The following is a 14,228-nucleotide window of genomic DNA, read 5'->3' as shown; positions in this document are numbered from 1 at the left end:
GCTGTCTGACAGTAAAAAGTAGAAATTGTAAATCCTGCTTTAATTATTACACTGAACAGTGTAACTACAGAGATAGACTCACAGTTTGAATGGTTTTCTCTCTGATGCCTGTGACAGGAGTGCCGCCCCTCTTTGTGCACTTTAAACTCTGCTCTCCTGGATAAATATTTGCCTGTTTCCAAACCGCTAGTTAAAGCCAGTCAATCTGCAGCAACAGTCTCTGAAGAAACCGTGTTGGATGAATTAAAAATGTCCAGAAATTACAGACTACTGGTGAAGAACGCCAAACAGGTGGTTCTGATCTGCAACAATGGAGAGAAATACCTGACGAAGAGTGGGATGCAAAGTCTTTGTGTGATTGAAAATGGGAGCGTTGTAATAGGGAGGTAAGAGAAAGTAATATACTTACATGTGATGCAAACTACAGGCATCTGAGAGTATTTCACATGTGACAATTCTGATGAGTAGTAATAATCAGAAGTTTATCAGACTAAATCAACCAAAACTAGGCTTTAGTTATATTAAGAAATGTGGCAGCTTGTCACATAGCAGCTCTCTGATCTGATCTGCAGAATGAATATTGTCACAGCTTTACTTGATCTGCAGGTTTGGGAGGTTTTGTTAAATAAAAAAATGGAGGGAAAATTATTCTACTGCAGCACTCCTGTAGAATAAACGTCCCCCTTGAGGCTGCAATGACTCATTACACACCAGAAAACTAAGTGAGTGAAAAAATGAATTGAGACAACTTTGCTATTATGATTTCTTTTATCATTATCTGACAATTTTCTATTATTAACTATTTTTAATGAGACATTATTTGAGCTCACTGTCCATATTTCTGGGTTCACAGCCTTAATTTAATCACGTTTCAAGAGTTTTATGTGCAATAGTGATAAAAAATCATCAAAAATAATACATAATTGTGATTCACATAGGAAAAAAGTAAGTATATTAATAAAATAATAATAGAATAATATAGTGAAGCCAGACAGCATCTATGAGTCAGAAAAGACAGGCGAGATATGCTGTTTATTTACATATCTGTTCACATGCACACACACAACTTCTTACTGTTAGTGGGGCAAGAATGTATGAATGTACAAAAACTGTATTATTGAAATTGTTACAATAGTCATATTTTCAGTTATACTTTAAAACTATCAGCAGCAGGTAGAGCTGGTTAGGAAACAACAGCCAATAACTGTCAGTGTGCCAGTTAACTGCTCAGTTGCATCAGTTAGGCTGATGATGTCACAGGCCGATTGAACATCAACACCCGTTGCTCTCAGTGTCATGTAAAGTTCATGAGAAACAAGCCATCAAAAGCTTAAAAGTGTAAAATATGCTACTGTCTTTTTATGTATTCTAAATGAAAGTTGAGTCTACTGGTTGCAGAAAAAGTACTCTTCTTATACCAGCTACCACTCTTGATATTTCCTGACCACTACTGAGGCAAAAAATGGAAAGTTTGGCCTGAGGAAAGGCCACGTTGTTACCTAAATCAGCGAGGTTTATCCTCTGTAAGGACATCTCAGACTCATCCTGTGAGGCTCAGTTCAGCTTTAATCAGTCTAAACTGTGCATCGTCAGGCTCAGCTGTACTTTAAAGTCAACGCTCACATTAGTGTATTAATTAAATTAACTGATTTCTTCTTCCAGTGATGGGCTGATTAAAGCCGTGGGGCCTGCTGACACCATCAGGACTCAGTATCCAGAAGCATCTTTTGATAAAGTGATCGATGCAACAGGAATGTGTGTCCTGCCTGGTGAGTATCACACCACACACAGGCTCAGTAGAGTCTACAAGCAAGTGGTAGTTTTGGATGCTTTCATAATATTCAAATCAGTGTTTCACCTTTAAAGAACGCTCTTCTTTCAGGGTTGGTTGACGCCCACACCCATCCAGTCTGGGCTGGTGACAGGGTGCACGAATTTGCAATGAAGGTACATCATTATGACCGATATGTTTTGACTTCCACGACTGCATCTAAGTAATGAAATGCTTGTTACTCCTGCAGCTGGCAGGTGCCACCTACATGGACGTACACCGGGCCGGCGGAGGGATCCACTTCACGGTGGAGCACACCCGAGCTGCAGAGGCCTCAGAGCTGCTGGCCTCGCTGAGCAGCAGGTTGGTTCGGATGCAGCGGACGGGTACCACCCTGGTGGAGTGTAAGAGCGGCTACGGCCTGGAGCTGCAGACCGAGCTCAAGATGCTGGAGGTGATCGAGGAGGCCAGACGCACCCTGCCCATCAACATCTCCTCAACATACTGTGGAGCCCATGCGGTGCCCAAGTATGGCCTCAAAAATGATCTCATTTCACATCCTGAACGTTAATCTTCACTCTAATCTTTACTGTTTCTCTGCCTCTTCAGAGGGAAGACAGTTGCAGAGGCCACACAGGACATTCTGCAGGTTCAGCTGCCTCGGCTGAAAGAACGTATGTCTGCCGGGACTCTCAGAGTCGACAACATCGACGTTTTCTGTGAGCAGGGAGTGTTTGACCTCAGCTCTACGCGCTTGATCCTGCAGGCTGGCAAAGACATGGGTCTAAACATCAACTTCCATGGAGATGAGCTCCATCCTATGAACTCTGCTCAGGTTTTGTTTACTCTTGCATTTATTGATATTTTTGGTGATACACTTGGAGGCAGACAACACCACACTAAACTGAAAAACCCCAAATGTCTCAGATACTGCTTTTCCTCCAAGACTATGATTCAACAGCAGCACAAAATACAGCCTCCAAAATGATTATAAAGCTGAGTCAACAGCTCTCTAAAAACTGTTTTAACAAAAAGGGAACATTATATATCGCTGAGTGTGGTTGTGAAAAGGATTGCCTGGTATTTACACATCCAGGAGACATTAAGCAACAATATTTACTCTGTGTTGGTCTCTTGTTTGCACCAGAAAATAGTAAAAAAAAGTCATCACAAGTTCTGAGTACAAATTGCTTTCACAGATATTCGATTTAAAATGGTATGAAATAGAGAAAAGCTGAATTTTTCACATTTGAGAAGCTGTAATCAGCCACTGTTTGGCATCTTTTCTTGATTAAGGTCTTTAGATTATAACTTATAACTAAGTTTATGGACTTAACTGCAATGTATTACAATAATTACCTTAAAAAAAAGACTACTGCTTATTTGATTGTGAGCTTTGTTAACTTGTGTGTGTAGTTGGGAGCGGAGCTAGGAGCCTTAGCCATCAGTCACCTGGAGGAGGTCACAGATGAGGGGATTACTGCCATGGCAAAAGCAAAAACCGCTGCAGTCCTTCTACCAACTACAGCTTACATTCTGCGGTATTTTAACACACACATGCACGTTAATATTCCCACACACTAAGCCTTTATGGCTGTGAGGTGTCTAGTAATCTGTGTGTGTGTCCAGGCTGCCCCAGCCCCGAGCCAGAGACATGTTGGAATCTGGAGTAATTGTTGCTCTCGGCAGTGACTTCAACCCCAACGCCTACTGCTGCTCCATGGTGAGTGCAACAGGAGAGGTGTGAGGTGTCAAAAGACGTGTCTCTATCCTCGGTTTATGCGCTTCCCATCTCTTTAACTTGTGTCCTTCCCCAGCCAATGGTCATGCACCTGGCCTGTGTCAATATGAGGATGTCCATGCCAGAGGCTTTGGCGGCGGCCACCATCAATGCAGCCTACGCCCTCGGGCGCTCCCACACACATGGCTCACTGGAGGTCAACAAACATGGAGACCTGCTGGTCCTCAACGCCACACGGTAAATCAACCACGACAGAAAAAGATGTCAATGGCCATATTTACACACAGAAAAATAATCTGTCATTCGTTCAAAGATTTTATGTCTTTATTGTCTTGTTTTTAGTATAAGTTGATCAGAGATATGATTTGTGTTTAGTCGTCAGCTACAATTTTAAGTCTTATCAAGGAAAACCATGAACCAGTGAAGCCGGCATGTTTCTGGGCTACCAGGTTCCATAAAATCATAAGTTACTATGAGAGCCAATACTGAACTGATAAATGGATTTAAACATTTAAACAAACAAACACTAAACTAACTCTAAAGTATTTTACGTGGCAACATATTTTCCTTATAGAAATATAACAGAGATCCACAACAAGTTCTAAAAGTAACACTTAAAGTAGTCTTCAGGATTTTAGGAGGTTGTTTCTTGGTAATCTATCTCAAAGTGTCCCAATTTACCTGACTTCACCTTATATTAACGGGGTGGACAAAATATTTGGAACAGTTTTTAAATATAATGCACTCCAGTACACCACCACCCACTACAACCACAATGTCAACAAAAATTAAAAATGTATAAGCTTCGTAAGACTAGAATCTATGGCAGAGCTGTTGTATTGGAGTGCATTAGATTGCACAGATGTCCCTAATAAAGTGCTCAGTGAGTGTATATTTAGTTACTGCAAAGAGGAATAGTTAAAGCTGCACATAACAGAATTACAGCTTGACCAGAGTGCACTTCAGTAAACATCCAGTAGAGGGCTTCAGATACCTCAAACTAAAATGAGCAGTCGGCGAGACCACTGAGATCTCTGTGTGGGTCAGACTTCAAGAATTTGATATTACATTACAACACATGAATCTGGAGGAGAGTAATATTAAAAAGATCAAAGTCTAAGACTGAGCCTATGAGAGGCCATTTATCTAAAACTGTCTGTGTGATTTAACTGTAAAGTGGTTCCAAAATAGATCATTTCCTCTTTTGATCTCTCATCTCAAGGAAAGTTTTTGAGACTCAAAGTTCATTTGGCCATAAATCGCAGCTTTGCAGTCGATCCGGCTGTGTAGACTTATCTGTTTATTAAACATTTACAAATAGTTTACTTCCTTATTACTAGGAAATGTGCAGGTTTTCCAGTCAGGCTGAACAACAACAACACATTCCTAGTGACAGCAGAAACAGCAAACGGTGCAAAATACGTGGGATGTTTTATTAGCTGTTATTTTAATCGGATGTTCCAAAAATATGAAGAGGTTGCACATCTCAAATGTACAAGTCAAGGAGGACAAAATACTAACATTTAACTTGTTTATTTGGCTCACATCACAATAGAAAAAGCCAAATAAACAAGTGAAGTGTTATTTTGTCCTCCTTGACTCAGATATTTGAGACGTGCAGCCTTTTTATATTTTTTGGAACATGATCACTGGATTTTGGGTTTAGCCCTCCACTGAGAATCCCATTGTTGAAGCGTAACCTCCTTTTCTAATTCTGTTTTAATAAGATGTTTGGACCTCTAAAATGAAAATGTAATGAAGTCCTCTCAATATGGCTTTAATTGCTGAATGAACTGAGTCTTGTGTTGTTGCTTTCTCAGCGTAGACGAATCTAATAAACCTGCTAAAAACCGAGTCTAACTAAAACTATGTATAATTATGTTTGTGTCTGAACCACAGTATCGGCTTGTACAGGGTTTTTTTTGTGTGTCAGACACTAATATTTATTCGTTATACAACTGCATACCTCACATGTTTATATGTTGTATTAGTGTGTGGAACAAACGTTGTCCTCTGGTTACTTCACTGCAGATGGGAGCATCTGATCTATCAGCTGGGAGGACATCAGGAGCTCATCCGTTATGTCGTCATCAAAGGCAATGTTGTCTACGATAACGACAAAACCGTGGACTTATAACCAGGGGAAAAAAGAACGTTCTGCCTATAAATCGATGCGCTGAGGCCGACGAATCAATGTTACTATCTTTACAGTATTAATGAATTGTCCACAGAGCAGTGTTTTTTAGATAAAACATCATGTTTGATGTCTCTCTGTGATGGATAACAGAACTTAGATCAACTTATTCACATTACACTTTACATTAGAGGAATTTCATTATCAGCACAGAAGCAGGTTAAATATTTGGCACCTCAGATGATCAAAGAGTTTATTGATTGCCGTGATCTGACCTAGAATATATGTAACGTTGCAATGACCTGACGCTCACCCTGCTTTTATCTGTGTCACTGAAGAGTGTTTGTGGTGAAAGCAGATAACAGAAACTACAGAATAAAGATTAATGAAGCAAAAGAAAACAGCTGTAATGAAGTCAATGAGTCAGTAATACTCGTTTTCAGCACTATCACCTGAAACAAAACGTTATCAATTAACCATTCACACACGTGTGAAGAGTGCTCTCTGCTTTTATTGAACACGTTGACACACACACACACATGCTCTGTTTTTATCTAAATGGATCCACAGGCATAGCTTAACCAGCCAGATACTGACAGAGACCAATACTTACCAAATATTTTACATAAAAACACTCATTATATAATGTGATTAAAAAAAAAAAAAAAGCTGACGATAAGAAAAACTAGTTTAAATGCTATTCACAACAATAAATGGGTGCATAGATAAAAGGTTGTAGTGGCACACACGCTAACTGGCTTGTTTTTATTATAAACAACAGATGAAGGTAACAGATATGATGTTTTCTGGGACTTTTATGTCACCAGGATTGACTGTTTGAAATCCCGTCAGGCTTCGTACTTCTTCCCTGCTCGGTGGATCTGTTGGTAAAGCGTCATGGAGAAAGCCATACCGAGGAGCTGAAATAGCAAAACCACATTTGGTCAAAATATATCATCATCATCATGATCTAGTAGCTGTTTGAGAGTTTGTATGTAAGCGCCACGTTAAGAGTTGTTTACCTGTATGACCAACACACACATAGCGATGGTTCCCAGAAGGTGTTTGTTGTCATCCAACCACTCCTCTACTTTCTCATAGCAACCCTGGAAACAAACAACAACAGTAATTAGCAAAGGAGAAGGGAAAGTAAAGCAGATTAGAGGAATCCAGTTTGAAACCCAATCAAAAGGTTTAACTGGGAAAGTAAAGACCTTTTTAAATGCTGAATAAAATCACAAATACATTTAAAGAAATCTTGTCTCTACAAGTGTCTACTGTGGTGTGTTTTTAGTTTAATTTCCCTGCTGATGAGGTCTGACAGGGACATGAAACTTCTTTAGTAACAAATTCACACACATGTAGAAAAGATGCAGGTTATGGTATTTATAATAATGTATCAAATGAAATGATCGTAGTGATGAACCTACAGAGAATTATCAGCGACTCTGCAGCTTCCCTCAGCTTTACGGAGCTTTACAGCAAGTTTCAGCTCATTGTTTATCTGTTTGGCTGCAACTTTACTGTTTTGGTTCACTCTCAGCACTCTCATAGTGTCGTTTTTGGCCCTAGCAGGCAGCTGTTTTCAGAGAAAAAGCTCTAAAAACCAACTGTACACTTCCTGCTGAGGACCAAACGGCAACACAGTTAGCTGCAGACTAGCTGGTGAACATAGTGGAGCATTTAGCAGCTAAAGAGTCAGATATTTCCCTCAGGAGTTGGTGGAGAGCAGAAACAGAGCTAAAAGAGAGTGAATGCATTATGCATTAATGTTTATGCAGAAATTTTAATGTAGCTGGTCGAGGTGGGGATCATTTTAATTACTTTTTATAGTGTTGTTTAGTTTTATTTAGAGCAATGGAATGTAATTGGTGACTACAGTATAGCTGCCAAATAACCTTAGTGGAGTAAAAAGTGCAGTATTTCAGCTTATGGAGCCCTTCCAAAGTCTTTATCTTGTGTGCACAAGATATGGAACTTGTGATAAATAACATTTCCATCTGACATGTATTAGAGTAGAAGTATAAAGTGGTAGAAAGTGGAAATACCCCGGTAAAGTACTTAATAAATGCAATTAGTTACTTTTCATCACTGCCAACATTTCAACCAAGAATGATTTTATCAACTTGACAAAATCAGTTGTTTGTCATAAGAATGCTAATAATGTACTGGAGCTGAGTGAGAGGTTAAATTGCTTTTTCTTGAAATTTGATAAGAAATGTCGTAGTTTGCCAGTTTTGAGACTTAATGACCACACCCACACACACACACACACACACACACACACACTGACCCGTGTCCAGAAGGCGTTGGAGGCATTTCGTCCGCAGCCCTCATAAAACTGCTGGCAGCAGAGGTCGGGAACCACATTGACTTGCAGGGCAGTGTACCAGTCACTGTGGCTCATCACTCCACAACACTTCCACTGGTGCACAGGCAGGAGAGGAAAACATAGTCAGTTATTAATAATAATGATAATAATAATAATGAGAGCTTTATTTACCTGTAAAGAGCTTATAAAGCACTGGAAATACTAAAAACAAGTGCATACACTTAAAAAGAAGAAAACTGGATAGAAATAACTACATAAAACACAATATAAAACAGCTAGAGGACTTTTTTTTATTCTTAAAACATCTCGGGACTTAAAATATACCTCCATGCTTTTCCAAACCTAAACTTAACCTTTTGCTATGTTGTGGTATGTGTGTGTAAAACATACTCCTCCCTGTATGGTGTCCCACGCATCCTTCAGTCCAGCGTTGTTATCTGTGTTGTACAGCACCAGCCCTTCTTTCAAGTCTCGTCTGGCATTTTCGTTCACCTGTGAGGACAGAGGTGAAGAGGTGGATCACGGGACGTGTAGACACACTCGTCTATAACGCTCATTGATAAACATAAACGTTCCTACCTTGTCGGTGTAGACAAAGAACAGGATGAGGAGGATAAGTTCGGCCAACAGGATGATCAACAGAACGATGAAAAACTGAATAAAATCACAAGAAAAACAAGAAAAGTTCGGTTAAACATGACCAGAAACATGCATGATGTACTGATGTTGCATTTAAGTCAATGCAAAATATGGGAAATATGAGCTCCTTACTTAAAAAGACACTTCATTTTAGCTTTTTGGGGTAAATCACAAAAAATAAACATGAAGTTTGGTGGAGGATTCTGACTTTTCTGATATCAGTGGCACAAAAAAAACAAAATAAATTAATTAATTTAGAACGTCAGGTTGTTACAAAAGTTATAATTCCCATGCACCCTGAACACAACATCATTTAAGTACTCTGACACAGAAAACAGCAGACCAGTGACACATGACGGGTACTGTATTATACTCACGCTCAGCAGCAGGCACTTGTTCTCCTTGATTGCACCCAGGCAACCCAGGAAGCCCGTCACCATGACAACGGTGCCGAGGGTGATGATGAGGTTGGCGGCGGAGAGCGACGGGAAGGAGGGCGACAGCGTGGCAAAGCTGCCCTGGGAAACCGACAGCCACACACCGACACCCAACAGTCCACACCCGCCCAGCTAGAAAGGCACACAGGAAATTAAGCAACTTCCTGCCGATTTAATGATAACTGAGCGCTTTAATTGGCATACTGATCTTTCTGCTGATTCATTGTAACATCAAAAGTACATTTTTCTGAGTCAGTGTGCGTGGAGCTGGATATGTTATAATTACCCAAAAGAGCAGGTTGAAGAGGAAGAGCATGTATTTAACGCAGCAGATGCAGCCGCGAGCCATGATTGAATCGACAGGCGCTGCAAAAAAAATGATTAGGAAAGAGAAATGACAATATTTTAAAAAAAAAAACTGGACTAAGATTGAGTTTTATAACATCAAATTATCTACTGGATGATTTTTGGTTGTTCCATGATCACAAACCAGACATCAGAGCTCACCAACCATCTTTATCTCCCCTTTATATCACAGTAACTGTAAACACTTTGTTCTCCCTGGAGACTCATACTGCAGCCACACGAGAAGGAGATAAACTCACCACTTCAACACGCAGATGAACCGAGAAGCTCGAGTGGTGAACCTGCAACAGGAAGTGTACAAAAACATTTATACGATACTGTATTTTGTAAACAAGTTATCATTGAAAACGATGTCTTAGGTTTCACAGGAAAAACTCAACTGACTGTTATTGTTGTTTCAAATTCAACACAACTGCACAGAGATTATTCATGTTCAGGGTCATTTTTTAAGAAGAAAATTTCCAAATTCTCTGATTCCAGCTTCTTAAATGTGAATATTTTCTGGTTTTGTTTGGTCTTTTATGACAGTAAACTGAATATATTTGGGTTGTGGATAAAAGAAGACATTTGAGGACGTCATCTTAGGCTTTTGGGAAACAGTGATTGACTTTTTTCACCATATGACATTTTATAGACCAAAAAATTAATCGATTAATCGAGAAAATAATCGTTAGTCGCAGCCCTACTTGAAAGATACTGTACCAAAATCAGATAATGACCAATATTCATTTATTATATATACACACACAACATTTTTAAACAGACAAATATCTCTTAAAAACTGTTTTTCTTTTAAGAATTGTGATCGACATATATAGGACACATAATCTTTTCAGTGTTGGTGGCCTGAAACACTGTTTCTACATGATCTCAAACATATATTTGGCATTTGTTGACTGTAATTTCTTGTAACTTAACAGCCAACATATACACCGATAAATATATATCTGCAATAAGCTAATTAGATTAGTTGATCGACAGCAACTGTTTTGGTAATTGAATCATCTTTTTAATCATTTTTGTAAGCAAAAATATCCAGCTTCTCAAATGTGAGGTTCTTATGGTTTTCTTTGTCTTCGGTGTTGGCAAAATGAATACATGTAGATATTGGACATTTGTAGTCATCACCTTGGGCTTGGGACTATTTTCTGACATTTTATGTCATCAACAATTATTCAATTAATCACAAAAATATTTAGCAGATTAATTGGTAACTAAAATAGTCATTAGTTACAGCCCTAAGCTAATAACAACTGATAGAAGTGTGCCATAAAGTACAACACTTTGCTAAGACAAGTACTTTAGCTCAGATTATTATTATCAGTGGTGGAAGAAATATTTAGATCCTTTACTTAAGTAAAAGTACCAAAACAGCAATGTAAAAATACTCCATTACAAGTAAAAGTCCTGCATGAAATATCCTATTTAAGTAAAATTACATAAGTATTATGAGCTTGATGTAGTTAAAGTATCGCAGTAAAAGTAGTGGTTTGGTCCCTCTGACTGATATTATTGTATATGACATCATTAGATTATTAATAGTGAAGCATCAGTGTTAGAGCAGCATGTTACTGTTGTAGCTGCTGGAGGTGGAGCTAGTTTACACTACTTTATATACAGTTAGCTAGTTTAGTCCAGTGGTTCCCAACCTAGGGGTTGGACCCTCCAAAGGGTCACTAGATAAATCTGAGGGGTTGTGAGATGATTAATGGGAGAGGAAAGAAGAAAAAACAAAGTTCTGATACACAAATCTGTTTTCAGCTTTTGGACTTTTTCTCTAATCTTTGATTTTTGGTGAAATATTGGATCATTTGAACATTTTTGAAATGAAAGCATGTGAGAAGTTTAGAGGGAAAAATCACTATTTAGTGGAGCTGTTAACAACTCATAGACATCTGAAATGTGACCCCGACTACACACTGCTTTTTGTAAGACGTCAAAAGCCAAAAAGGTTGGAAACCACTGGTTTCATCTTTAACAATGTGTTGTATTTTAAAAGCTTGTTATATTATCCATTGTGTCAAATCTTCATCTGAAAAGTGACTAAAGCTGTCAAATAAATGTAGTGGAGTAGAAAATACAGTATTTCCCTCTGAAATATAGTGGAGTGGAAGTATAAAGTAGCATCAAATGGAAATACTCAAGTAAAATACAAGTACCTCAGAATTGCACTTAAATACAGTACTTGAGTACATGTACTTAATAACTTTCCACCTCTGATTATTATTATTACAGTGATTATAATTATTACAGTGATTATAATTACTACAGTATTATTACTACGGTATTATTATTACTACAGTATTATTACTACAGTGTCCTCCATCTCCATCTCGTCTCGACGTGACGTCACTGGATTGAACTTCAGTCTGCGGTTTTCCAAAAGTTTGCACTAAAAAACTGACAAAATAAGCAGTCGTAGGCTTACTAAAACAACTAATATTATACTTTCACGATAACCAAACACGAATATCTTTGCCTACGGACAATGAAAACACTTCCTCGCCGCTCAGGCCGTCATTGTTTTCATGCCCATGCCCTCGAAAACGAGACAAGAGAAGGGGGGAAAGAAAAAAGAGGGATAGTTTCCTACCGTAGGCTACAAACTGGAGCTCATCGTCCCGCTTAATGTCTCAAGTTTCTGCCGCAGGAGCTTTCACATGCCTCCCCTTCACAGCATCACCCGGTATGAAAATATAAACCCGACGTTTGTAAGCTATGAACTCGGCTTTTAAGTTTCGACGATGGTTGGAGAAGAGGAGGGTAGTTTCTTTACAGAGGGCGGAGCTCAGCGGAGGACGAAGCCGACCTGGAGGCGTGACTGTCGGTGGGGTAGAGAGAGACCCACCGGCCAGCGACCCTGGTTGTGAAAGTCGGATCTTTAAAAATAGCAGAGCTGGAGAGTAACTAAGTACATTTACTCAAGCAAGTACTCAAGTACAACTTTGATCTTGATGCTACTTTATACTTCCACTCCACTACATTTTAGAGGGAAATATTGTACTTTCTACTCCACTACATTTATTTGACAGCTTTAGTTAGTTTTCACATGAAGATTTGACACAATTGATAATATAACAAGCTTTTAAAATACAACACATTATTAAAGATGAAACCAGTGGTTTCCAACCTTTTTGGCCTTTGACGTCTTACAAAAAGCAGTGTGTAGTCGGGTCACATTTCAGATGTCTATGAGTTGTTAACAGCTCCACCAAATAGTGATTTTTCCCTCTAAACTTCTCACATGCTTTCATTTCAATAAATTTTCAAATGATCCAATATTTCAGCAAAAATCAAAGATTAGAGAAAAAGTCCAAAAACAGGAAACAGACTTGTGTATCAGTTTTTTCTTCTTTCCTCTCCCATAAGGGTCCCTTATCTGGTGACCCTTTGGAGGACCTGACCCTCCCAGTAACATGCTGCTCTAACACTGATGCTTCAGTATTAATAATCTAATCATGTCATATATAATAATATATCAGTCAGGGACCAAACCACTACTTATACTGCAATACTTTAACTACATCAAACTGCTAATACTTATGTACTTTTACTGAATTCTTCTTCCACCTCTGAAAAATAGGTCACATATTTGTTGTTTTTGCCTGAACCAATATGAGGAAGTCTCCCCTGGTCCAAACCAAACAACAAGGCCAGGTCAACAATGGGGCCCCAAGGCAAAAATGAGCTTTGGGGCCTCCGCTGACCACCATTCCTTGCTGTTCATCCTGTACTTTGTCACCTTCAAGTGCCCATCATTAACAAAAATCTACCTACCAACCACTAGCCTACTAGTTTTAATATGCAGGAATAGCTTATAGTTGGCTGCAGGTTTGCCACATGTCAAATTTTCAGTTTTTTTGTGATTATTGCGGCCAAAAACGCTTGATTTTGCATTTTGAAATATGACAATATGTACAAATCAGAAGCGATCTGTTGATTTGACTTTTCATACAGAAAAGTTGTGGTAATTTCGCAAAACTGCAAGCTCTTGCAAATATTGCAGAGATTTCTTGAATTTGCATTAATTACTGAAATCGCATTTTCCTGGAGGGACTGATTAGTTTGTGGTATGACTGTGTACGATTAAACACGTTTGTTTACGAATATGAACCACTTAGTAGCAATAAACTAAAATAAGCATCTAAAAACTAGCTGTTACACTGATGTATGACCTCTGTATAAGACAGGGCCTCAACATTAATCACAACCTTGTTGATTGTTACTTCTCAACCAGGCAGACTTTTTAACCTTTTGACAGAGCCAAGCTAGCCGTTTGCTCCTTCTTCCACTGTACACTAAGCTAAGATGAGCTAAATATGAGAGTGGCATTGATCCTCTAATGTAGCTTAACTCTTGACGAAAGTGTAGTTCCCAAAATGTCAACACATTGAAGTGCTTTAATAATAATGATAATAATAATAGTACATTTTATTTATAGAGCACTTTTCAAGGTACTCAAAGACTTCAGAGGCCCCTTGGACAGTTGTTATGTTTTGACAAGGTGTATATCTATTGTAATGAATAGTATGGCACCTCGAATGCTGTTACTCTTCCAATTTTGAACTTTTAAACCATGAAGATTTCATGCATTCACCTGTGAAGTCTTTGCAGTATGAAGACAGTATTCACTTCCCAGTCCTGCTTCAGGAACATGCAACTTGCTAAAGAGGTTAAAGTTAAAAACCCTTTCAAGTCTGCCAGCATGAATTCTCTTACGACACATCAAACTCTCACTCATTCAAGAAAGGCTGGTGTCACACCTGACCTTCTCTCAAGACTCCATCCCCCTTTTATTAGGCAGGTAA

The 14,228-nt window shown here is 38.8% G+C and overlaps 2 protein-coding genes across 2 annotated transcripts; one reads left to right on the top strand and one right to left on the bottom strand.

The window, feature by feature from the left end:
• Window positions 1-171: 171 nt before the first annotated feature.
• On the top strand, window positions 172-6,007 carry amdhd1 (amidohydrolase domain containing 1). Its single transcript, XM_067581642.1, has 9 exons — window positions 172-386; window positions 1,663-1,769; window positions 1,883-1,947; window positions 2,022-2,299; window positions 2,381-2,606; window positions 3,188-3,312; window positions 3,401-3,494; window positions 3,589-3,749; window positions 5,544-6,007. The coding sequence occupies exons 1-9, from the start codon at window positions 250-252 to the stop codon at window positions 5,647-5,649; spliced, it is 1,299 nt and encodes a 432-aa protein (XP_067437743.1). The 5' UTR covers window positions 172-249; the 3' UTR covers window positions 5,650-6,007.
• A 130-nt stretch (window positions 6,008-6,137) lies between these two features.
• On the bottom strand, window positions 6,138-12,208 carry LOC137175764 (tetraspanin-9). Its single transcript, XM_067581643.1, has 9 exons — window positions 12,014-12,208; window positions 9,660-9,701; window positions 9,341-9,420; window positions 8,995-9,186; window positions 8,558-8,632; window positions 8,369-8,470; window positions 7,940-8,071; window positions 6,669-6,752; window positions 6,138-6,566 (listed from the first exon to the last, which is right to left on the bottom strand). The coding sequence occupies exons 3-9, from the start codon at window positions 9,401-9,403 to the stop codon at window positions 6,495-6,497; spliced, it is 720 nt and encodes a 239-aa protein (XP_067437744.1). The 5' UTR covers window positions 9,404-9,420; window positions 9,660-9,701; window positions 12,014-12,208; the 3' UTR covers window positions 6,138-6,494.
• Window positions 12,209-14,228: the final 2,020 nt, after the last annotated feature.

This window comes from Thunnus thynnus, chromosome 23, assembly GCF_963924715.1.
Source record: "Thunnus thynnus chromosome 23, fThuThy2.1, whole genome shotgun sequence".
Classification (NCBI taxonomy): domain Eukaryota; kingdom Metazoa; phylum Chordata; class Actinopteri; order Scombriformes; family Scombridae; genus Thunnus; species Thunnus thynnus.
This window is presented reverse-complemented; position numbering and strand designations above follow the sequence as displayed.